Source organism: Neopsephotus bourkii, unplaced genomic scaffold, assembly GCF_033783945.1.
Source record: "Neopsephotus bourkii isolate Nb327-2 ecotype Australia unplaced genomic scaffold, CSIRO-AGI_Nbou_v1 NB_1154, whole genome shotgun sequence".
Taxonomy (NCBI): Eukaryota; Metazoa; Chordata; class Aves; order Psittaciformes; family Psittacidae; genus Neopsephotus; species Neopsephotus bourkii.
Genome location: NW_026901640.1, coordinates 1,131,662 through 1,155,097, shown reverse-complemented (window position 1 = coordinate 1,155,097; position 23,436 = coordinate 1,131,662). Strand labels below are relative to the sequence as shown.

Below are 23,436 nucleotides of genomic sequence, written 5' to 3'. Positions count from 1 at the left end.
CAATGCAAAGCTTAATTCACCACACGCCTGCAAAGAGCTTTGAAATCACTCAAGGGAGGGCTGAGCAGGGTTACTAGTGTTGTATCTGTCACTCCAAAGCAGAAAACTGAGGAAGTTGTTAGCATTGCTGGGTGTTTTAACATGGGGAGCAACCTGTGAATGATTACAGCAGGTGAGGATGCTCCTCCTGGTCCAGAAAACACTCATTAAATTCAAGTAAATAAAACCCCAGCACCCAAACCCGCTGGCCTGCACTTTTCTGAAAGAAGCCATTTTTCAACTTATTCTATCAGATCCAGCAAAAAGCAAGCACCAGATGTTCTGACTTCTGCTTATATACACAAAACACCCAGAATAAGCAAAATCTCTCCTCACCAGCACGTATTAATCAACCTAATTAAAGAAATCCTTAGTCAAAACTCAACATTTTGGGAAAACCAGTACTGAGCACAGGTAAGAAAGAGCACAGCGATGCGAAACGGTGGTGACCCCATGTGAGCCTGCACACCCCACACACAGTTTACGTACCTACACTGGTGATCTGAGCAGCTTCTCATCTGCCTTTGTGATCAGGTGAAACATTGTGCCAGAGCTCTGAACTCATCACTGCAGGGTAGGGATGTCTCCAGTTACATCCCCATTGCCAAGCCATCCTTTGGCACCAGGCACTCAGAGCTTTTGCCTTGCAAAAATGACCCTGGGCACAGAGTGGGGTTGTGGGGACAGCCACATGCTTGAGCACGCCAGCCCAGTCAGCAAGGCAGGAGACTGCATTCATGTTCCCATACAGATGGATCTTACAGCTTGGACCAGTATCCACTGTCTGAGTGGATAAATGCCTAGCAAACCCAAATCGCAGCCAGGGATGGTGAGGACAGCAGAGATGAAGCAGAAAAGCCCACTCAAGGGTAAAAGCCTTTGCTACCAGCACTGTTTGTGTAACCTGAGTTTCTGCTGAATCTCAAGGTTTTGGGGACAGGGGATTTGTTATTGCTTGGAGCAAGCTGCTCTAGTGGAAAGTGTCCCTTGGAACTGGATGAGCTTTAAGGTCCCTTCCAGCACAAACCAGGCTGGGATTCTATGATAACCAGCAGATACAAAGCACAGATACATGAAAAACAGGAGCTCCTCCCTGCCCAATGCACATCTGAAAGGACTGGCCTGGTCTGCTTTCACTGATCCACTGGGAACAGCAAACACACCAGGGAGCTGAAGCTGTGCACTGCATCTCCATATCTTCACATCACATTTTTGGGCACGGGGATGCTGCGAGTAGCTGCTTATTTTCTCAAGGTCACCACGCTGATTTTAATGCTGCTTGCTGCAGGAAGGCTGCCTCTCTATGTAAATGTTGCATTTTGTTCTCCTCCTGTTTCTGGCCTTTCCTCAATTAACATTTTCAAACAGTCCCCCAAGACCTGAAGCTACCTGCTAATCACTTCACTCCCGCGCTCGGGGAAGCAAAGGGGTTTGGTTTCATCAGCACACTAGATTCATAGGCAAGGACTTATTCAGGGCATTTAAGTTTCTTTCCATTCACAGATCATCAGATTCCTGCTAATTTATCTGCCACTCACACTGGCTGCTCAGCAGTGACAATAAAGACAGCAAACTGAAGGCGTATGAAAATGACCTCTCCGTCTCCTCAGCGCAGCCCCAGCTGGGAAGATCACGGTGTCTGCTCCAACACAGCCCTCACCCCGGCACAGCTCTCCCACCGCGGCCGTCTGCGAGCAGCACAGAGCCTGGAGCATCATTTGGAGGAAGTTCTTGACTGTTTGCACAACTCTTGCTTTACGTTTCCTCAAGAAGCTTTCAGAGGCGAGAGAGGCTCCACTGGTTTACTCTGCAATACAAGGGCAGCCCAACTGCATCAAGTTACTGATGCTGGTCAGTACAAGTGAATAGGAAGAGTTTTCTTTTCAAGACAGCAACAGTTCTACAGGAATGAAACACCCAGCTTTCTGCTCATGGTCCTGCCTATGCCTAGCCCTGGACACCACACAGAGACCTCTGTGAGACCATCTCCCATCTTCCTCTGTCTCTGCTTTCCCATCTGAGGCAAATGGGTGCCAGCCTCTGCCAAGATACGAACCCATCATTTACTGCGTCCCAGAAAGCTTAACTGATACCTGAAAAGCCATTTAATATCTCCTATACAGGGCCACAGAAAACACCAGATTTCCTCCTGCTCCTCTTCCTGCCTGCAGGTTTCACGCCCTGGCTCTGACCCTCCCTTCCTGTGGCCGCTTCCATCTCGGGAATGAGAGCAGGAGCAGGATCCTGCCTCTGGTTGTGCCTGACACCCTCTGCAGAGCTACCAGGGACCAGCACTGCAGGAGAGGGTGCTGAGGGAGAGCACCCAGCCTCTTACTGCCAGTATTAGGCTCAATAAGAAAGAGGCTGGATAAGGTCAGAACTATGAAGACAAGATACAAATGAGTTTTACAAACCTACCGTCCTTTGCAATGTACTTTAAAGCTGATATTTACCTGAAAGTCTGTGTAACTGGAGACTTCCAAACTTAATTGCTGGGCTGTGTCTGCATCCTTTAATGGTCAGTGGGATCTTTTCTTCCCCCCATTATTATTATTATTATTGCACTTGTTTGTTAAACAAGAGAATGAAAATGTCAAGTCCTCTCCTGAGTGCTGCTGCCAAGCTGAGCCTCTCCCTTCTTCAGAGCAAGACCTGCACACATCCATTCCTCCGTGCACCCCAGCCAGTGCAGCTGCTCCCTCCTTCTCCTCCTCTGGATGCACTTTTCATTACTGGTATAAAATTAAGCAATAAGGTATGACAGACAGGACAGAGCTGGGCAATTATTCCAAGCCTCAGGTGGCGTTATCCAGCACGAGGCTGGGGCAGGATGACTGTAACCACCCGAGACGGTCAATAATCGCCTTGAAAAGCGTGGCCGGGAGCCTTATTTGCTATTCTGAAACGGAGTCTACTGGGATGCAGGGCTCACACTGGCTTGAATGCATTTAGTTTTACACTCCACGTACGGTGCCTCGATGCAGCAGCAAGAGGCGCTGGCCAGGAAATTAAAAGCCAATGGAGATGAATCCAAGAACTAGCAGCTTCTCCTTCCTGTTTGGTGTTTTTTAACACCAAAGCAGGGAGCAGCACCAAGCCCATCGAGCTCGTGGCCACTGGCATGGCCCTGTGTGAATGCCACCAACCCAAGAGAGGCAGTCACCCTGAGAGGGGGTAACACTCAGAGATAGTCCTTACCACCTGATACAAAGGCTAAGGGGAGAGCAGAATGGATGCCAGTAAGAAAAGTGGTGGATTGTGTCCACTCAGCCCCATGAGCGGGGCTGAAACCATGAGCCCTTCCCCTGTGCTCTATCTCAACACCGTCAGCCATCCCAGCTCCCACCCTGGGCCCAGTCGGGAAGGAGGCGAGCTCACAACATGAAGCAGGGATGTGGATATCGCTCGTCAGTGTTAATGAGCTTTAGGACATGAATATTTACAAGGGAGGGTGTAATATTAAAACCACGCACATCTAAAGTGTCACAGCTGCAATCCAACCAGACAGGTCTGAGTGACGGTGTTCGTGCCCAGCCACCACCGCTCCGGTGACTCTTCACAGCCCTCATGTGAAGCCCTCTGATCCACCGTGCCTTTGGCAGCACGTAAACACGCAGCATCTCTGTGCAGCATGGGGTACATCTCTCCCCGTTGCAATCCCCAGGTCCCCGGGATGAATTTCAGCTTCCCACAAAACAACTGCACTCTCTGGAGTCCCATTTATGAAGTGGTACAACTGACAAGGAAATAAAAGCCTGTCTCATCCGGGGAAGCAATAACAATAATACTGCCTCCATTTATATCTGAGGTTACACTTTTCATCCAAAGCCCTCAAAGCACTTTATGCTCTGAAAAAAAACCCCATCACCGCTGTGTTTGTGGATGCTTCTCCTAAATCCTGTGGTCGAACGTGGCCAAACAGCAGCTCTGCCTTCATCTCCATCCTTCTGAGAACAGAACTATGTGAGCAGACCAAGAGCTGCTGCCAAGACAAACTACACTGAGAATGACCAAATTAGGCACTTATTTCTATATATTTTAACTGCTCTTTACTCCGAAGGGCCTGGGGAGGTATTTGCACATGCACACGACCTTGCCTTGCTTGAGGGAGATGGCGATAAACAAATAATTGCAGCGGCTCTTAATTATATTTATATCTCATCTATAAAAATGTCAATTATAACTTCAGAGGTCAACTCCGAACCCGAGGTTTTGGCAGCCACACAGGATGCAAAAGGCTATTTCTCTCCCATGAAAAGCATCATCCTCTGCCCAGGCACAGACGATATCTCACTAACAGCATCACTCCTGTCTCTTCCAATAAACACAACCATTATACCAACCGCTTCCACCTGGACTATTACTTTCCTGCACTGAAATCTGCAGCTGGGGATCGCGCAAACACGAAGCACGACCCTCACGTTCCTCCTTGAGAGCGGAGGCACAGGAAGGACGCAGCAGGCACAGTGGTACAAGGTGAACGCATCTTTTGGTCTCAATTCGGTGGGTTTAGATCAAACCACATCTCCAGAGCTCCCACACCTCCAGAAGGCTGCTGCGATGCTTCGTGAGGGTACCAGGAGTCTCCCTCTACAAATCCAAGCCATTTTAAAGCTCTGCCACAGTCACTGCCTGTCTTCGGGAGCTGTTTTAACCCCTAACATGTAGGATATTGTTAGTGTCTTCAACTTTGTTTAGTTCTAAGATTCAAGAAGTCCAAATCACATGTTGTCATTTCCCTCCTCTCTCCCCTGCCATTGCCACCCGTGAGAGAGAGTTAATTGATATGAAAATAACTCCGGGGGCTGTATGGCTTTGAAAAACACAGAGTATTCCATTCAATACCAGCAATTACAGCCTGGGGGATTCAATCACTCAAAAGCTTTGGCTTTTTGCAAGTTCAAGACGTGGGACTGCCACAAAAGGAGAGCTTCTGGAGCAGCAACAAGTACATGCTGGTAGAGAGCATCAAAAGCTGTGCTCAAGAGCATCCCATTATGCTAACTAAACAATATACCACGTTCTCTTGACTCATCTCTACCCCGGTGCTCAACAACTGCAGAGAGAAACGGGAGGAAAGGGAGCTGCAAAGGTTGATCAGGAGATACTCCACTGCAAGAGCAAAGCTTGGGAAGGGTTGAGCCTGCTCCTGCACCCCTCGGCTCAGACACTTCCATCCAACCCTTCCCTCCATTACAGCTGGATGCAGCAGCCGAGGCTCCTGTCTGGGATCACCCAGCAAAACACAAGGACAATGTGGCCCCGCTGGTGGCTGTGCTTGGCAGTGAACTGCTGTGCTTTCCGGAGCTGCTTTCCATAATGAAGCCAGAAGGACACCATCATCTTGCCAGGCTCCCTCCAACCCCAAAGATCAATAACTAATGCTGAACTCCAGATTTTATCTACACTTCGCAAGGGTAACTAAAGAACACCACCCTCTTTCTTTCTTTCTTTGCTCCAATTACTAAATCCTTTCAGGACTGACCCAGTAATTTCCAGCTTATGAAACTTTAGGCAGTGAAGAACGAGATGAAAGTGATCTTCCACAGTGTTTGGAGAACTTTTGAGTGCGGGTTTGCTCCCTGTATAGGAGTGCAGAAGTACAGCAGAGGCTACAGAAACAGCATCACCAACACTTCGTTTCTAAGAAGAAATGGCATTTTAATTAAACTAACCCAGAGACATGTGCCCTGTAAGTGTTACTTTACTGCGTTCTGCTATTACAACTAAGCAGCCAAGCTAGGAGAATCCTACTGAGAAGATGCTGCATCCCATTGAAGCGAGGGACTGTTTTACCTATAATATTCCCCAAATTAACTGCTCCTTATTACTATCAAATACAGATTTTGCAGCCTGCCTTTAATAACGCTACAGACAGGAGTGAACTGCAATGGCCCCGAGTCTCATTCTCCTTAGAGAACACCAGAAATAGCTGGACATTAAGAAAGACACCAGCGGAGGCACCATCACGATGAGTCTGATGACACTTTTAATGTTACTGAAGTTATGTGCTCCATTGGCAAGGCTCTGAGGTTTATTTTAGGTAGGGTTTCCAAGCGATGATGAGCAGCTTCGAAACCCCTGTTACTACATCTGGTGACATCTGTGTGTTTGCACTTACTAACTGGTGTCGGGCCAGCGCCGCGTGTGCAGACGGGTTACACGCTACCGGAACACGCACACACGAGTAACACACGTGTGCCAGAATTATGCCAACAGATCTCCCCAGTCTGCTCCCAGGAAATTCATCTCCCCTTGGAGCAGTAGGGAGGGGAACATCAATGCTTTTCCCTTCCCTTGCCCATGCTGATTATTCCAGGCATGGCCTACCTACAGTAAACCACAACGGGTACTCTATCTGCCGTTCCTCTTCGCCTTGGCTGATGTGAAGATACAGACTGCAACCCGCAAGTGGATTTCACAACTGCCATTAGCACTGTTGCTGCATGCAGCTGCATTTTAAACACGCTTTCCTACACTATCAGAATGGCACCATTTGTAAAATCTGGGCTGATTTTATCAGCCACTGATGCAGCAGGACTCGCTCCATCACAAGAGCCCACTAGCCAGTGGATCAGCCTGATCAGCCCTAAGCTACTGTGCTGAGAAGGACAAATGGCACTCAGGACCGGATAAATTCAAGTGTGAAGATGAAGATGACTTTTTACTCTGCCTTTTGCACTTGTTTCTTCCTTCCACCTGGACTTGCAGGGTAAAGACCTGGGGAGGGGGCTCCAGGCACCCCTGGACCACATGGGCAGGGGTAGAGCTGTGTTCAGAGTCTGACTCTGATGGAGCACACTGGAGTGGAGGTACGGCAGCATCACCTCTACTCAACAGCATTTGGAGTCTGCTTTTGATCCTCTTGGACTCTTAGTTCCTCCCCCTTATATCTCACGTAAAGAGATTACACAAGAACGCTAATACAAAGGGGAATGTTGTGGCTTGCATGTAAACCAGGCTATTAACATAAAACAATGAAATAAAGTCATAGAATTCCTGGGGAAAAAAAGGAGACCTGTTGCCTCTTGTCTCCAACAGACATTGTGGGGACAAAGCCCTTCTGTGGAGGACACAGAAGGTTGCATGGCAGCTGAAGCGCCCCCACATCCGCAGCCCCGGACCATTTCTCCAGACAAAACGGTGGAAAGATGCTCTGGGAAGAGGCATCCATCCTGTGGGGCTGCTGGCTCAGGTGCACAGCTGAGAGCAGGGCTCCCCACAGAGCACAGAAAAGCTGAAGCAGAGCTGTTAGCGCAGAGCTCAGCACTAGCAGAGCACAAACACGGACGCTTCCTGGTGCCCCTGCGCCTTGCAAAGTGCTTACAGCAGCACAGTGCCACCGGCGGGGACGAAGCAGGGATCACCTTGAGGTACACAGGGAGGGGATGAGCATCCTGCCTGCAGGAAGCAAAGGAAGGACTAATGCACGTTGCTCTGTTACTGTCCCTGCAATGAATCCCAGGGAAGGCAAGCACCACTGAGTTTGGTGGGGAGGAACAGAGCTCACTGTGGGCACAGCCAAGAGCCCCAGTGAGAACCAGCTCCATGATTTGGGACATTGGGACAAATGGAGCCTTTCTACCTCTGGAGCAGAGCCCTTATGTGGAGACGAGGCAGCTGCTGGGGCCATCCAGCCCTGCTGATGGGCTACAGGACAGGCTGATGTCCTCCAGGACAAGCCAGCCCTGTGGAGCCCCTGATGCCCTCCCTTAGAGAGAGACAGCAAAGACCTGCTCTGTGGGGTGACACGGGCAGAGACAAGGATGGGGACTTGGAAAACAGGCTGCAAAAGCCTCATGGAGATGACCACCAGGGTGTGTTTCCAGCCTGATGCACACTGCATAAACTTGCCAGGTTAAGGAACGGTTTAAAACAAGGAATACAAACAGGAGCCTTGCTGGAACACATTCACCAGGGCCCAGTCTGCTGAGTACGTGTGTTCCTGGGACCAGACCCCCCAGTACCAGAGCCCAGCTGCCCACAGATCACGTCAGAGCAGGGCCGAGGCCCTTGTGCCCAGCACAAAAGCATCACATAACACAGCTTTCAATGCAACAAACAACATGCCAAGATCCTGAATGGAGAAGGGTATTTATGGCCCGTTTCAGGGCGGTTGCAAAGAGAAGGGTAGAAAATTCCTGGGTATAAAAGGAAGTTGCCAGGGGTTGAACTCTGCAATGTAAGGGTTCTGAACACTTGGTTCCTGTTACAAACTGATGGGCACTGCTGGGTCACTTGCCTTCTCTGAAGAGCTTGTCTTTCCAAGCAAGTCTTGCAGGGTACTCTGATCCCTGACATCAGAGAGGGATCAGTGCCTGGGAAGGAAGTGCTGGAGGGGGGAACGTTATCCTGGAGGTTCTCCCGACTCCCCCGACCACCCACACAAACCAAGCTCCTTGTTAAGGCGAGCCTCAGAGCAGTGAATGATGCACACAGCGCTGGGAGGTCAGCTCTTCTGCCCTGCCATGGAGATGGGGATGAGCTGGGCTGCTCCCCTCTCCCATTGCCCATGCTCCCATCGCTGCCTGGCCGGGCACAGGCTCCTTAACACCTCAGAGCAGCCTCTCTAAACAAACAGGCTGCATCCACCATGGAGACAGCAACCACATCAATCAAGAGAGCCCCTCAAAGAGGCCAGAGTGCAAAGGGCAAAGGACAAGCCTCGGGGCTACACGTCCATGCTGTCGCACGGGGGCAGAAGCCACAAGCTGCGCTGGTTTCCTGCACTGCCTCCAAACACACACGTTAGAGCAGGGAGATTGGTGGCATAAAATCAATGTCGTTCAGAGCAAAGGGAAGCAGGGCTCTGAGCCTGTCCCCAGGGCAGTTCTGGTGCCCCTCTGAGAGCCCAGGTACATCTAACCCCAACCCAGATGAACAGAGCGGATGCTGAGCTGCTCTCTGCCTGCAGCGATAACATGAGCTGCTCGCTGAGAGACAGAGGAGCATCATTTATTTCTGCTGAAAGGAATGGCCATAACATTGAAAGTAATCCTCAGCTCATCTTCACTGAGCTGTACAAGCAGTGATGAAACCTTGTCTCTCTTGTGAAATATGGGGAGGGAAATTCCTCTTCTGCAGATCCTGCTTGTTCTGAGCTACCATTGCCAAGAGGACGAGCAGTCCTCAGCTGCAAACCTCCAGCATGCTTGAAACCCCAGCAGAGGGGTTCAGAACCTTAATTTCCTGGTATCTCAGCTTCACTGGCCTTACACCCAGCTTAACCTAATGACAGCCACCACGGTACAGAGCCCAGCAACTGTCCTCCCAAAGATAAGCCATTAGACTGACCAGAGAAACCAACTCTGATAAGCAAATCCACACAACACACGGCACTGTGTGCCAAACAGCCCTTCCTCTGCAGCCCCTGCAGGACAGGGGGGTTCAGCACCACTGGACTGAGGCACCGGGTCACCACGCTGACAGGGATTTGGGCTGTGCTCGCATGCAGAAGCTGCCCACAGTGTGATGCCTGAGCTCTCTCTTACCTCTATGCCTGTTGGTCGTCTTGTCAAACATAAGCATGGCGTCCTCTACCTGCAAGAGAGAAGGGAGATGTGTGCTTTAACACCTTCACAAAGACAGCAGGCAGACAGGAGGGGAGACAAGGGCAGCAGCAGCCTCAGCTCAGGTACAAACGATGCATCCGATCTCCTCGTGCTCAGTCAGCTCTTCCTTCTGGGAATCTGCTGCTTTCCACCCCCATTCCAGCTGACACCTGATCCCACAGCAGAACAGCCAGCACTCAAAGTTCCGCTGCCCTAAAAAACCACGTATCTAAGCAGCAATCCCTCCTCCTGTCGGTCCCTGGCTATGCCTCATCCCAGCCTTTTTCCCTTTTGCAGGGAGATAAGGAAGGATCAAGAGAGGAACCGTGGCTGCAAATCAAGGCCATGTCTTCTCCAAATTAGAGTCACTGTCTTGGCTGAGAATTAGGAGGTTACAAGAAGCATGAGCAAGGTAAAACCTGGTCAGGCAAGAAAGGTATTCAGAGGCTTTCAAAAGGCCCTTTGAAAAGCCAGAGGAAAGAGGGGCAAGGGAGGAGGGAGAAGGTTTAATTCGCATCAGGCCTGGCATTTCCACTTCAGAAGAGAGATGACTGATGAAACGTATTGAAGTGCAACCAAATTGCTTTCAACTTTCATTACTATTTGCATGATTTATTCCACCTCCATTTAATCCGTACAGCCACACCTAGCATTTTACACTTATTTTAGAAGGATGTTGTGCTGGAGTTTATTTGCCAGCATTATCACATGTTCAAACGGCTGCTCCGAGCCTGCAGGAGCTGGGGCAGGTTGGTCCTGTGTGCTGCAGGAAACGTCCTCATCTAAAACCTGCCTCTGTACTTAACCTTTTCCGAGTGGTTTGCAAACTGGGTTAGCAACGGGCTGTGATGGTGGGGAACAGCATGGCTCCTCGATACCCATCTCGAGCGAGACCTAAAGGTGCTGATGCACTGAAAAATCCAAAGCACATTAAGCACAGAGCTATTTGTCCTGCTGTCTTTCCTCACTCCAAGGAGGAAAACTCACAAGTATGAGCAATACCAGGAGGCAGATAAGGACAGAGCTGCCCTTCACCCCGCAGCACCGCTTATCTCTGCCCTCGGGGTTCTGTTTGCACAGCAATCTTTACTTTTCATTCTCACAGGTCTTGGCCTCCCTGCATCCCAGAACTACATGCTGCACCTCGTGCAGGTTCCTGCAGCATCGCTGCTTCCTCCACCTCGGTCCACCCCAGTGTGCCAACCACACCACTAAATTCTAACACTCAGCTCTCCCAGCGTAACCCTCCTGCCTCACATCCCAAAGCAGAGCCTGCACTGGTCCTGGACACACTGCAGCCCTGGTGCCCTGCCCAGGAGGTGATGCTGGCTGCAGGCTGGACCCCCACTGAAAGGGCTGTCATTTCAGAATGACTTCTCCTCCTTAGAGGACATTACTGGGACTTTCACAGGGTTGCCTGCATCCCTGTTAGGGGGAGAAGAGACATGAAATGAGGCACGATGCTAGCCTCGCTTTAACATGGCCACGTCTGAGCCCAAAGTCTCCTGGCAGCCGAAGCTGTGGGGTGCAACCCCCTTGGGCTCAGCAGCATCACCACGGGTCTGATCTGAACCTCTTGTGCAGCCTCATCCTGCTCCTCCAAGTGCTGCCGTGGCAGAAGGACAGGTCCTGGCACAAGACCAGCACTGGGAGGGATGAGGGGCCCTGGGTACAGTCCCTGGTCACAATAGGGAGCTGCAGTTTTGTTCACCTCTCCCACCTCCACAACGTGACACATCCTATGGGCAAACAACGTTCTGTGCCATGTGTATGAGAGCCCCGCTTGCTGGAATGATGGTCTTGGCAGAGGGCTTTCTTATGCAAATAAACCCCTATTAGCAGTAACAAGGCAGCCTGCATGGGCTGATCCAGGAGGTTTCCATGGGCTGGCTGGGACCCCAGGCACGCCGGGACCCTGGAGATGGGCATTTCACCCCCAGACCTGCTTCTGGGATCAGAACCAGACACACAGCTACCTTGGAAAGGGTCAGCCCCACCAGTTCAAACCTGCAAAGGGGAGAAGCGGCTCCGCAGCTGAGCTTCAGATGTGGACCAAGCCTGTCTTTAAGAAAGAATAATCAGTGGGGTGTTCTTTAAGCCAGCTGGTGCCCTTTCAACAATGTCTAATTGGTTATCTTTTCTGTTTCCTAAGGTCAGAACATTTTATCTCCGTCTCTGCCCTTTCGGAGCCTACCCCACCCTGCGTTATTTTTTAGGGCATGCATTGTAGCAGAAGAATAGCCTCTTGCCTCCATAGTCCGCTGACACAATGAGACTTCTTGAAACCTCCTGAATAGAGACAGTGCAACGGCAAAGGGACAATTCTATTCAGGCTCTGCAAAATCAAACATCTGAGAGCGGCTCGGCCAAGGGAGAGGGAAATCAATGCGAGGGGGCAGCGCGCAGGGAGAACTTTTCACCAGTCCCAAAAAGGTGGTGAGGGTATGGGAGGGAGGGGGCAGAAAGAGGCTGATTAATTCAGAAAGCCCATCAACGGCATGGAAACCTGGCAGAACAGCAAGAACTGAAACTGGAGGAATTTGAATATACAAAGGGCTGAATAGAATGAGAAACCCACAGCGCCTCGCACACGCAGCCCGGTTCTCACGGGTCTCGGTGAACCAAACACAAGCGGCTTGTTCAAGTCTGCACCAAGGAGAACTAAGGGATGCAGTCAAGGTAACCGGCAGTAAACCCTGCAGTAAGCAAACTGAGCCCTGTTTTGGGGGAAGGAGGGGGAAAAAACCCCAACCCGAAGATGAAACTCAAGTACACTGAGGAGCTGTGAGTGTCCAAACGTTAACCCCGTCCACCAACCAGCGTTGGAAAGATGCTTGAAGTGCAAACGGCCAGGTCTCAACACATTCAACCTGGATTACACAAAGAGAAGCTTCTCCTGGGTTAAAACAGGGCTGGGAGATGCAGTTGCCACCCCTGAGGCTTGGCTGGTCACCCACCAGCACTGAGCCCAGCTACCAGCCACTGAGGTGGCTCCTGCGAGCTCGTTCTCTGGGCATGGTGAAGCAGAGCACACCAAAGAGCTGGGCTCCATCCCTGCAGATGCTGAGCCCCTGAGCAGAGCCATCACAAACGTACATCTTTAAATGCAGCATGGCTCAATATGGAGGCTTAAAGGAGCTGATGAATCTGAGCTAGTCCTGGGCAGGAGAACGCGTTACACAACCAACAGCCTCAGCACATAACGTAAATAAAATAAAGACAATGTGGACTTGCCAGATAATACCAGTTACAAGCAGACACTTAAGCCAACCAGACTCCTCTGTCCCAGCATATCCTTTACATACATCCAATTTAGACCCAGTTTCTTACATAAAGCCTAACTAATGGGCTTTAGTTTATTTAACTTTTCTTTTTCAACCCACTTGGGGCTCTGAGCTAAGGAAGGGCTGCACCACTTCATTACTCACTGCCTGGAAGGAGGAACAGGGGAGAATAGGAGGAAAGAAAAAAACCTGGAGGAGCCAAAGGCTTTAATAATCCTAACAGTTCCCAGGGTTATTTAAAATATGCCCAACCAGTTCACAAAAGGCTCCACAGAGATAAATGTATTTGATTTTCTCCCACTTTAATGGAGGTGTGCATTTAAAGCAACAAAACCAGGGTGACCTAAATAAAATGACCATTAATTGTACTCAGAAAGGCTCTGAATTTAATGCAACTGATCTGGCACGGCACGGGAACACACAATATTCTCCATTCATTCCTCCCACTTCCCTCTTCAGGGTTTTCAGCTCCTCTTTTCCATGGGGCAGCCCTGAGCCATGAGCGAGGATCAAACCTGCTCGCACTGTAATGACCAGGCTGAGTGCCTGTGAGGAGCAGCAGTGACTCACAGGGCCTCTGGAGGACAGACACAGAGCAAGGACAGACTCCAGACTGCTGGAATGGCCAAACCGGGATGTTTTCTGGTTGTATTTCTACAGCCATGTGATGGAGCAGCAAAGCCAAGAGGTGCCCCACGTACATGCAGCTTGTAAAGGCAGTGGTCATTTACAAGGTGCTGCACGCCCCCAGGAGCAACAACAGCCACTACTTCACACCTCCAAGCTCTTGTTTTGGTATTTGAATCAGGTTTACTCACTGAGTAAACCCTCCACAGGGCATCCATCATAACTACACCGGCTTTCTGCATGCCTCACACTATTCATCCAGCCCAGGAAAGATGTTCCTGACCCAACCCCTGAGTTTCTGACACATCCAGGGCAGGTTGAGATGCTCCTGTGTTTGCTCAAGTGTCCCCTCAACATTCCCAAGCAGGTTTGGTGCTACGCTCTCCATCCCTTCAACGTGGAGAAGAATTGGGGCAGACAAATGAAGTAACACAGTGTTGTCAAACAGACTGGGCCCTAGGAGAACAGAGAGCCCAGAAGGATGACACTGAGCTGCACACAGCTGGGCTGCTCCCATCCCCTCTGATCCCTGGCTTGTGAACTTTACAGGCCTATCCCTTCTGCTCTCCCAGGAAGTGCTGGATATCCTGGTCTAACTCCTCAAATCCTTTCTACACATGGCACAGCCCCTCCACTGTTCTGCTTTCTGAAGCAGACAACCTCTGAGCTGTTTGTCAGTAACCTCTCCGGCGCTCTTACTTGAAATCCAAGCATCAGCAACGTGCTCCTGTGGATTTACAGCCTCCCCTCCACAGGAATTGAGACAAATGCATACCCTGCACCAGACAGGGAAGAGAACACTGCTCCAGCAAGCTTCTGGGTGTCATTACAGGGGAATCAGACAAAGCAACAAGTGCTTTAACCTTTTCCCCCCCTCTGTCAAGCTGCTATTCCCATCACAGCTCCTCACCTGAAGGCACCCACAGCATCCTCATCACCATCCACTGCCCTTCATCCCACACACAGGTCCCTGGCAGAGCATTCCCAGTGCTCCACAGTGACAACTTACCAACCGAGGCCCGACATATTATGCACCGTGACAATAATCAAAGCCATACTGTGCAAGAACAAATTCCAGTCCTAGCAATTTCCCCCCCCCAGCAGTCAAGGCTTTAAAAAGTCTTCTTCAGCAATTATAGCTAATAAAACCACAATTTTATTCAACACACACATATCATTGTGACTAATTTTGCTCCATCAGGGCTGAAATTAAGACCTCCATTCAATCACGTTAATCTCAGGGCTTGCTCACCAGCCGTGACATGGCAAAGAGCATCCCAACTGCTTGCCAAAGTGCACAGTGGCTACTCCTGGACTTCCAAATGCTCCTGCAAAACACCAACACGTTACTCAGTGCTTACTCTACCAAGGGGGGTGTAAGAATGACTAATGGTGTGCAGAAAAACAGCTTTCCACAGCAGGGCAAATTAAAGATGACTATTCCTTCTCCATCACCAATAACATGAAGCGCTGATGACAGCAAGGCTCTTAGCCATACTCAAGCTATAGAATACGTAAGGGCTCTTGGAGTTTTCCTTTAAGCTGCTGCCTTGGCTGAGAACTTCCCCTGTTCCCATCAGATTTCCAGCACGCACCTGGCACACATGGTCACTGGTAACTGCATCTGGGCACAGATCCCCAAAAGATGGGCCAAGAACAATGCGCTAAATGCTGTGGACCCCACTCTCCTGGGGACACGTCTCCCATGGCATTGCTGCTCCTCTCTTGCCTCTCCAGTGTCTCAGCTCCCATCAAACCAGCATTTGGTTAAAAACCGTATCTATGGATCAGAGCAGCACCTCCATCTCTGCTGTAATAAAACTCCAACCTCCAATCCTGCCAGAAACCGGTGCCACAGGCATTCCTGCACTGATCAAAGCTGGTCCGTGCTACAGCACGAGACAGGGCACGGCTGGGAACTCACAAATACGTGTCAACAGCTAGAAACCCTCCAGTGTGTGCTACAAGGCGAGAGGAGGAGCAGATTCTGACCTCGCTCATCTGAAGCCAGCGTTACATCCCAGTGCTGCCGCTGCTGCTCTTCGCTGGAGAGGCAAGAACAGAATCTAGTTCAAACCCGAGGCTGGAGAGCCTCCAAACCCTGCTACAAGCATTTAATTCACCCTGCCCCAAGACAGCTTTGGGCTTCACCCATCCCACAGGCAAGGAAGAGGGAGGGACCAGGAGGGAAACGGAGCTACCAGCACTGCAAGTGGCCCGTATGTGGCCCCAGCCGCGATCCTGGAAACCTCTGCCTTTGGTTCCCTGCCAGCATCAGGAGATCTCCCTCCCGCAGGCATCCTTGTCTGGCTATTTATTCGACACGTCCCTTCTCCCTGCACACATGCACCTATTGTGCACTATTTCCTGCAAATTCCCCCCAAAACTGAGTAACTTTTGGTAAGTGTTTTCTTGTGAGATCCACAACTGAATGAAGAGCCCGAGCTCCATCCGTCCTGCTCCAGCCCTGTCCCTTCACCAGCTGCCTGCAGGATCAAACCATGAGGCAAAGACACAAGCTGCACTTATTAAATGCATCACAATGATTTTAACACAGTCTGTTTGGTGCCCACACAGGAGCTCATCAAGGTTTATGTGTTTAAGCTGCCACTGAAACACAGGGAGAACTTTGGCTCTTCTGAAAGCAAATACTGAGACCTCCACACAACCACATCACTCAAACCAAAGCTGAAAGATATCAGGTAACATGAGAGCCACAGCACAAGCACAGGAGCCGACAGCACAGAGGTTCAGCTCAGCTCCATCACTCCATCAGATGAGCCTTGGCACCCCATTCCATACCCCAAGAGGTGCTGGAGGGCAGGGCTGGACCAGAGGGGCTCTGGAGGAACATTGCTCCTTCAGCACTTCAGCCAGGCAGGTGCTCTGTGATTCCAGTGTCACAGAACATTAGCTACCGTCAGCAGGAATAATGCTTCCTCCCCTCACAGCCCTCCTCTGCGCGTTAGCACCGGGAAGCTGCAAGCTGTGTGCTTTGCCAAACAACACTTGAGAGGTGCTGCCCGTTAGCTGCAGAGTTTGGAACCCTTGGGGCTGTTAAACACCGGTCAGAGGACAGGAACATACATATGTGCATCCCACCACCCCGCTGCGATGCTCCATATGGACACAGGCAGAGGATGGCTCCCTTCAGACCCTCCCATAGGGTCTGGTAGCATCCAGCCTCCTCCAGGGCTCCACAGGGGAGCTGGACCCAGCAGCACCCACAACAAATAGGGCCACAAGCTCTCTCAGAGGAGAAGGAGCTTCAAGTGTCTGTGGAGCACTTGCAGGTCCTCAGGTGAAGCGTGCTGCACACGGGGTGAAGTCTGCTCCTTCCCTGTTGAGGGAGCAGCTGGTTGGTTTACTGCAAGGGTACATGCCAGAGAATGAGATGCAGAGGGACCATTAAAAGCCACCTGCCAGAAAGAGCATCAGCAACCGTCTCTCTGAACACCAAAGTACAACGTGTCTCCGAGTCGCATACTGGCCCTTTCGGGAACACCACCTAAGAAGTGGGAACTACTACGAACTATTTACTATTTAAGATTTACTTGGAGAAAACCATGCTCTGATTAAGTATGACTCAAAGTCAAGCACAATTAAATCCTTCTAGGATGCGGCTCCTGAAGACATCAATGGCATTTACTTGTTTTCCTTTCAAGCACCTTCTGGAATCAAGACCTAAGGGTCAGCACACCACAATTCACTGCATCCCTGTGTTACCCATCACTCTGAGCAGAAAAGAAGCTCCTGTTCACCCACTGACAAAGCTGACAGAGAAATAACCTAATCACACACCTCCCTCTCCCACATGGGAGTACAGACACACAGCATTTCAAGCATGAGTCTTTCTTACCCACTAAACAGACCATAATAACCTACAGGGGTTTTGCTCAGTGCCCTTAAGCTGCACAGTAACAGGAGCTTGGGGCTGTGTCTGTACAGGGTATGCTGAGAACACCGCTCACAAGAACCAAGGGGTTTGTTCCTGCTGCCTCTGCAGCACGATCCAGCACAGGACAGAGCCAGGTACACAGACCTGATTGAGAGACATCCTGAGCAAAGGCACAGGATCAAGTTTAAAGAGCTTCCTGCTGCCCTTTGGTAAATACCTGCTGAATAAGTGTGAAGATAAGGCAAGGATTGCATTACTATGTTTCCTGATGCATGAAGGGCTTTTTTATTGCCCAGAGTTTAAAGGCAAGCAGAAAGATGAACAATTGCCACAGTCAGCTTCGGCGAAGGCTCAGCTGCAAAACGAACAGTGCGCTTTATTAGCAAAGAAAAACTCATCTAAGTTTCCCTTGACTGTAATGAAAAAAAGTTTCATTTTATTTCCTGCGAGATCCTGTTTCCTTTTATTGTTCTTTTCAAACTGACTTGCATGTTAAACAATATTTTTCCAGGGCTGTTTCTTCTGAGCAGAATTCTCTCCTCCCTTGTCTTTCGACCCCAAATCTCACACAGTTTATAGCGCTACATTTAGGGATGGTTTTCATTTATGGCAAAAGCATTCACCACTCAGACCTTACTATAACAAGAGCTGCACTCAGGGTGCCAAATTCTCAGCTCAGGGGTCCAGGCTACCACCCTCCTAGTGAAAACTTCCTCATATCTAACCTAAATCTCCCCTGTTTTAAGTCTGAATCCCAAGCCAGCATCACATCACCCATCTTTAGGAGCAGGGAAATAACACAAAGCAAGCTCCAGCTCTGATTTCCGTTGGTTGTGGGTCTAAATTCCTCCTTTACCTCTTTTAAAATACGCCAGCGAGTCCTGATGGGAGGACAGAGGCACAGAGCCGCTTGTGGGACTGTGTCCTTAAGTCTGGTCATGCAGAACAGCATCGCTACCTGTAACCCTTGGCAGCAACCACCCCTTGCCAAGCCACCATCAAGCCTACTTCCGTCCAAGGGTCTTACAGCATGAGGAGCACTGGACATGGAATGCCACTGCCATCACTCAAGACCTCGGATGCTTGCTCCAGCCTGGCCCCCTTTAATTCAAGCTCAGGGAGTTCAGGCTGAACACCACCTTGGGGTGGGTTTAAAGGGGACACTGTCCCCTTCTCCTTACTCCCCAGGCCCCCCTGGTCCAAGGGAACACCTCACTGCAGAGACCTGTGTGCACTCACCCACAGTGGGAAAACACGATTCCAAAGGAAGCTCCCACCTCTTCACTCCTTTTCTCCCCAGCCCCGTGGAACAACAGAGCCCTCCCTCCTCTTCCTCTGCAGGGCCCAACAGCTGCCTCTGAAGGGTTTGTTTGAACCCTCCCTGCTTCAAACACTCCTTATTTCTTGCCCAACAGCTATCTGAATGGATTACATCCAGTGACGACTCTCTCCCAGAAACGTTACAAGAGCCTCTTGAATCACAGCAAACAGGCTCTGTAAATCAAACAAACGGCAAAAAACGGGCAAAGAGAGGATCTGGGTGTTCAGAACAAGGTGTCAGGTCCACACCTCAATCCCGGATGACTGACAGGGCATTGTGGGTACGTGTTTGTCTTAACTTCGCTTCACTGACTGCACTTTATGATGCCGAAGTAACGCGAGATGCAATAATTAAGCTGCGATCTCAGTGGATTGTTCACAATGATAATTCCACCTTTGTAATTCAGCTTCAAATAAACCCCCTTTGTTCTGTCTTATTACACAGATTCTGGTATCATTCAAGTATATTAACTGCAGCCTATTACTGTCACACAAAAATGCTCCCTGAGCCATAGCAAAAGGCTCCCCAGACAAAACTTTATGTCATGTTAATCCAAGCTTTAATAACTATGAGAATATATAACTGTATTCTAATTGTGCTTTGTGTTGCTGCATGCAAAAACCCAGAAGGTATCAGAAGTGACAGAGGCAGCCTTCATCAAACCCAGCTCCAACTCCCCACCATGGACATGAGGGCTAGAAGCAGCGACGCAGGGCAAATCCTGGCTCAGAGCGAGCCTCAGGCACTGAGCGAAGCAGGGCTGGTGGTGGTAAGTGCTGAGGCTGTGAGTGCAACAGAAATTAATACCCTCTAAAATAGCACTTAAACAGGGATAATCAGTATTATGGAAATTGTACATATTTAATTCTTGAGTGTCTGCGATGATGAAGGGCTGTAGTGAGCGCAGCGTTTATTTTGTAGCCAATGCTAAAAACATTGAGGGGGGGGGAAGGAAAAGGAAGGAAAGGAAAAGGACCTGAAACCAGCAATGAAAAGGTTCACAGATTTATAACAGCACGTTTCCAGGTGCTGGCTGTGAGCTGGGGAACGACTGTAAGGAAAAGGGGAAGGATCCATCCCACCTCCGCAAGGCTGAGGCACAAACCACCCCCAGCACACAGACCCTGTGCAGGACTCGGCATCTCCTCCTCCCAGGGGTACCCACTTGCTTGGCCCTTCCTGTCACACTCACCATCCCTCCCCTCCTCCAGCCCATTGAGTGAGAGCTTGGGACACCCTTTAGAACAACTGCTGTAATGATTAGCCAAAATGGTACCCAGACAGGAGGAAACGCAGTGATTTCCCTTCCTGAGCAGGCCCTGTTGTCCCCGAGGGCGTTCCCAGCAGTTTAATGCCAGGAGAGTATGGGTGATGGAAAGAAATGTTTTACCTTAGTTACTTGTCACTACTCACAACACAGCTACCATAAAGGGTCACTCTGTAATACCATGAAAACAGACCCTGTACTCACATCAAGCTCACTGACAACCTGAATGAGGTTTTACATTGATCCACATGAGGAGCTCTGTGAAACACCCTGTTTAGGTAACCAAAGCTCCTGCCCATCAGCATGAAGCCCCCTGGCTCCTCTCAACTCTGCACTACCAAAACCTATGGAAACACAGCATCATAGAGACATCAATTCCTATTATTTATGGAGGTATTCTGCATCGACTGTCTCTGCAGCAAGTTACTGCACAACCCACCCTCTCCAAAGCAGGGGATGCACCTATAAAGCCTCCAGATCTCACATCGAATGCAGCTGAGGGTTCTATTAACCTGTGACACCAGAGCCTCCTGGGGCTGTGTTTTGAGGCTGTTTCCTGCAGTGTTTTTAAATGGAAATGAACAGTCCTGTGTAAATCACAAGGCTCCAGAAACTGGAGTATCCAGAAGAAAAAAACCCATCACTGAACAGCCTGAAACCCTCGGTAACTCATGGGATTTGGCAGCACCCATCTGACAGTGTTTATTTCTCTTCCCCCCAAAGTTGTACTATGCTGAGCAATAGATCAAAACAGTTTTCTTTGGCAGACACAGGTTCTGCTCTGCATTCCCCTTCTCCCTGACACACCATATGGACCGTTCTTAATGAAATTTATTTAGAGGGGGATACTAAAGTAGCTCAGCACTGTGCGAGCATCACTTCCCTGCAAGCCAGAGACTTGAAAACATCACACATTTTGTGAACTATCACTTTTGATTTGAAAGTGCAGTCAGGAAGCCCAGATTAAAATACCAAATAAAGCCTTAGTGATATAAAACACATACACTGATATATAAAAAGTAACATTACTGCTATTTTTACAAAATGCCTGTAAGTAGTTTGCTATAAAAAGAGCCCAATGAAATGAGAAAAACTGCCTTGGACAGCTTCAATACAGCAGAGATAACAAGACAAGCAGAGATTTATTAAAAAGTGAGAGGTGTTTTCTTCTCCAGCAAGATAGAAATGGTATTGCCAACGTTTCTAATATGCTCGGAATACAGGCACAATGCAAATGTACACCAGGCTTCAGAGGGAAGCTCTGTGTTACAGGGAGTGAGCTGATGGGCCATTTCCCTGTGGATGGGCAACAGCCTGTTGGTGCTACTGGTGCCCATGGCAAGCACAGAGCGTGTCTGGTGTGGCACCCATCACCCACGGAGCCCTGCAAAGTCCAATGCAATGGCAGACACAACCTCCTCTTAGGATGTACTGAGTCCAGGAGGACCCCAAGCACATCGGAGCTTGAGACTCCTGCCTCAGCTCTTTGGGCATCATCCATGGTGGGTGTAAACCAGCATCACCCACAAACACGACACAGAAGGCTGAAGGAGAGCCTTTTCTTAGAATGACCAAATTACCCACCCACAAGCCCAGGAAACCCTTGGGATTTCTACTGACTTAAAGGAAATCTTCCACTAATCCAATCAGCAGCGACAAGGCAGGAGCCTCTGCAGCAGAACAGGCCTTTTAGGAGCAAAGAGCTTGTATTTGGAGGGGAAAGATCTGTGCCAAGGTGCTTCTGGTTTTGCATTTCCCCTCTCCTCCTCCTGGAGCAAGAGGCAGGATGGACAGGCATTATCTAAAAACAATCTTGCAGCGTAATGTCAAGATCGATATGTTGACCTAACAAGTAATGCCAGCTGTAGTAGTGTCTTAATGATGTGATCATTATCTTCTTACCTGAAGTGCAGCAGCAGTCAGCACGTGTGCCAGCAGGAAGACTTAAGACTATTCAGTGCAAACCATCACAAATACCTCCCCATATACACACAGCTATTCTCTGCATTTGGTGTCTTGGGGGAAAAGAATTAGCTACCCGTGCTCCTGAGCACTCGCACTGGGCTCAATTAACCAAGCACTGAGGAGAAGGTACCAGCATGGTGGAACAGTAGGGGTTTACCTCTGGGTAATGCTGCCTTCCTTCTGGTCACGGGTACCAAAGGCCCCCAGATCTGCTTCAGTGTGCTCAGAGCTGGATGAGAGCTTGCAGGGAGCACAGCCAGCAGGGGAGGGAAGATGCCAGCCTGGAGTCGTGTGTCTGATGGAACATACCTGGGGTTTATGAGCCCGGAGGATTTGCCTGTCCTACATCCGCTTGCCTAGGGAACACTCCGTACTTTTAAGACACAAGCACAATACAGAACCTGTCTTGCCTGGCTGCTGCACCCAAAAAACTCCAAACTCAATGCTTTCCAAAACTATTGTTTCTGCACTGAAACCGAGTCTCAGCACCTTTTAGACACAAACATTCCAGACCAAGTTTGTGCCTCCCCTTTCCCATCACATTCCAGTGCCAGCCCTCTCTCAGGATGGCTCAGTGGCCCCAGCACAGCATCACTATCCACTGGAGAAAGGCATGACGGGTCCAAGCACCTTGGGAATGCCAAGGAGTGAAGATGCAAGTGTCCAACAACACAGGAATCAACAGAGAACCCTGAGAACAGCCCCTTGCAGCTCTGCAAATGGACCAAAGAGCTATTCACTTTCACCTTGCTGAGATTTGTCTGCCCCAGAGCCAGACGGAGAAGCACTGCCACTAAAGGCAATGCACACAGATTTTCAGGCTGAAATGGGCGATTTTGGGTCTAAGTCCAGAAAACACTCGCTACTGAGAGACACCTCTTTCATTGTGTGCCCTGGACAGTGCTAGATAGAGGCAATTCATCACTCAGCCCAGGCTGTGTGCAGGGCGGTATCTGCCTCGCACAGAGGTCCACGGGCCCCGTGTTCTGCGGGCTGCCCCCCCCCCCACCTGGAGGTGCCATAGCAACGTGAAATTAGCACGCACCGAGCGCTCAAATGAGTAATCCACTGATTTCATAAGAACCTGCCTTGCAATTTATACTTCTATTATCTTTTATACCCACGTCTTAACTCCTTTTGTAAAAAGGCTGCAATCAAGCTAAATAACATTTGAAAATCTAATAAGCACATGCAGGCGCCCTGCTCCGGGCGAGGGATGCGCAGCCTCATCTCCCACGTCCCGTGTTCCTGGTCCCCTGTACCAAGGGCATGCATGGGGAGGTGGCCTACAGGAGCAGTGCCCCTTGCTTGCAGGGAGATGTTTTCCCCTTCCCAGCTATCCAGGCCCCATCAAGGAAGCCCCAAGCAGCATTCAGAGGTCTATCTCCATCTTCAATCTCCCAATTGTCATTTTAAACCCTGCAGCCAGTGAAGGGCAGCGCAGGTGGTACGGACGGCTGCAATGACAATTGGGATATAAAATA

At 49.9% G+C, this 23,436-nt stretch overlaps 1 protein-coding gene across 30 annotated transcripts in view; it reads right to left on the bottom strand.

The window, feature by feature from the left end:
- MSI2 (musashi RNA binding protein 2) overlaps positions 1–23,436 on the bottom strand; it is a 212,802-nt gene that overhangs the window by 76,572 nt on the left and 112,794 nt on the right. For all 30 annotated transcript variants that reach the window (XR_009726918.1, XR_009726921.1, XR_009726924.1 and 27 more), the window contains one exon: positions 9,531–9,579. Coding sequence is in view for 23 of the 30 variants with exons in the window: in XM_061363312.1 (XP_061219296.1) it covers positions 9,531–9,579 (49 nt within the window). In the remaining 7 variants the exon portion in view is untranslated. The remainder of the gene's footprint in view (positions 1–9,530; positions 9,580–23,436) is intronic.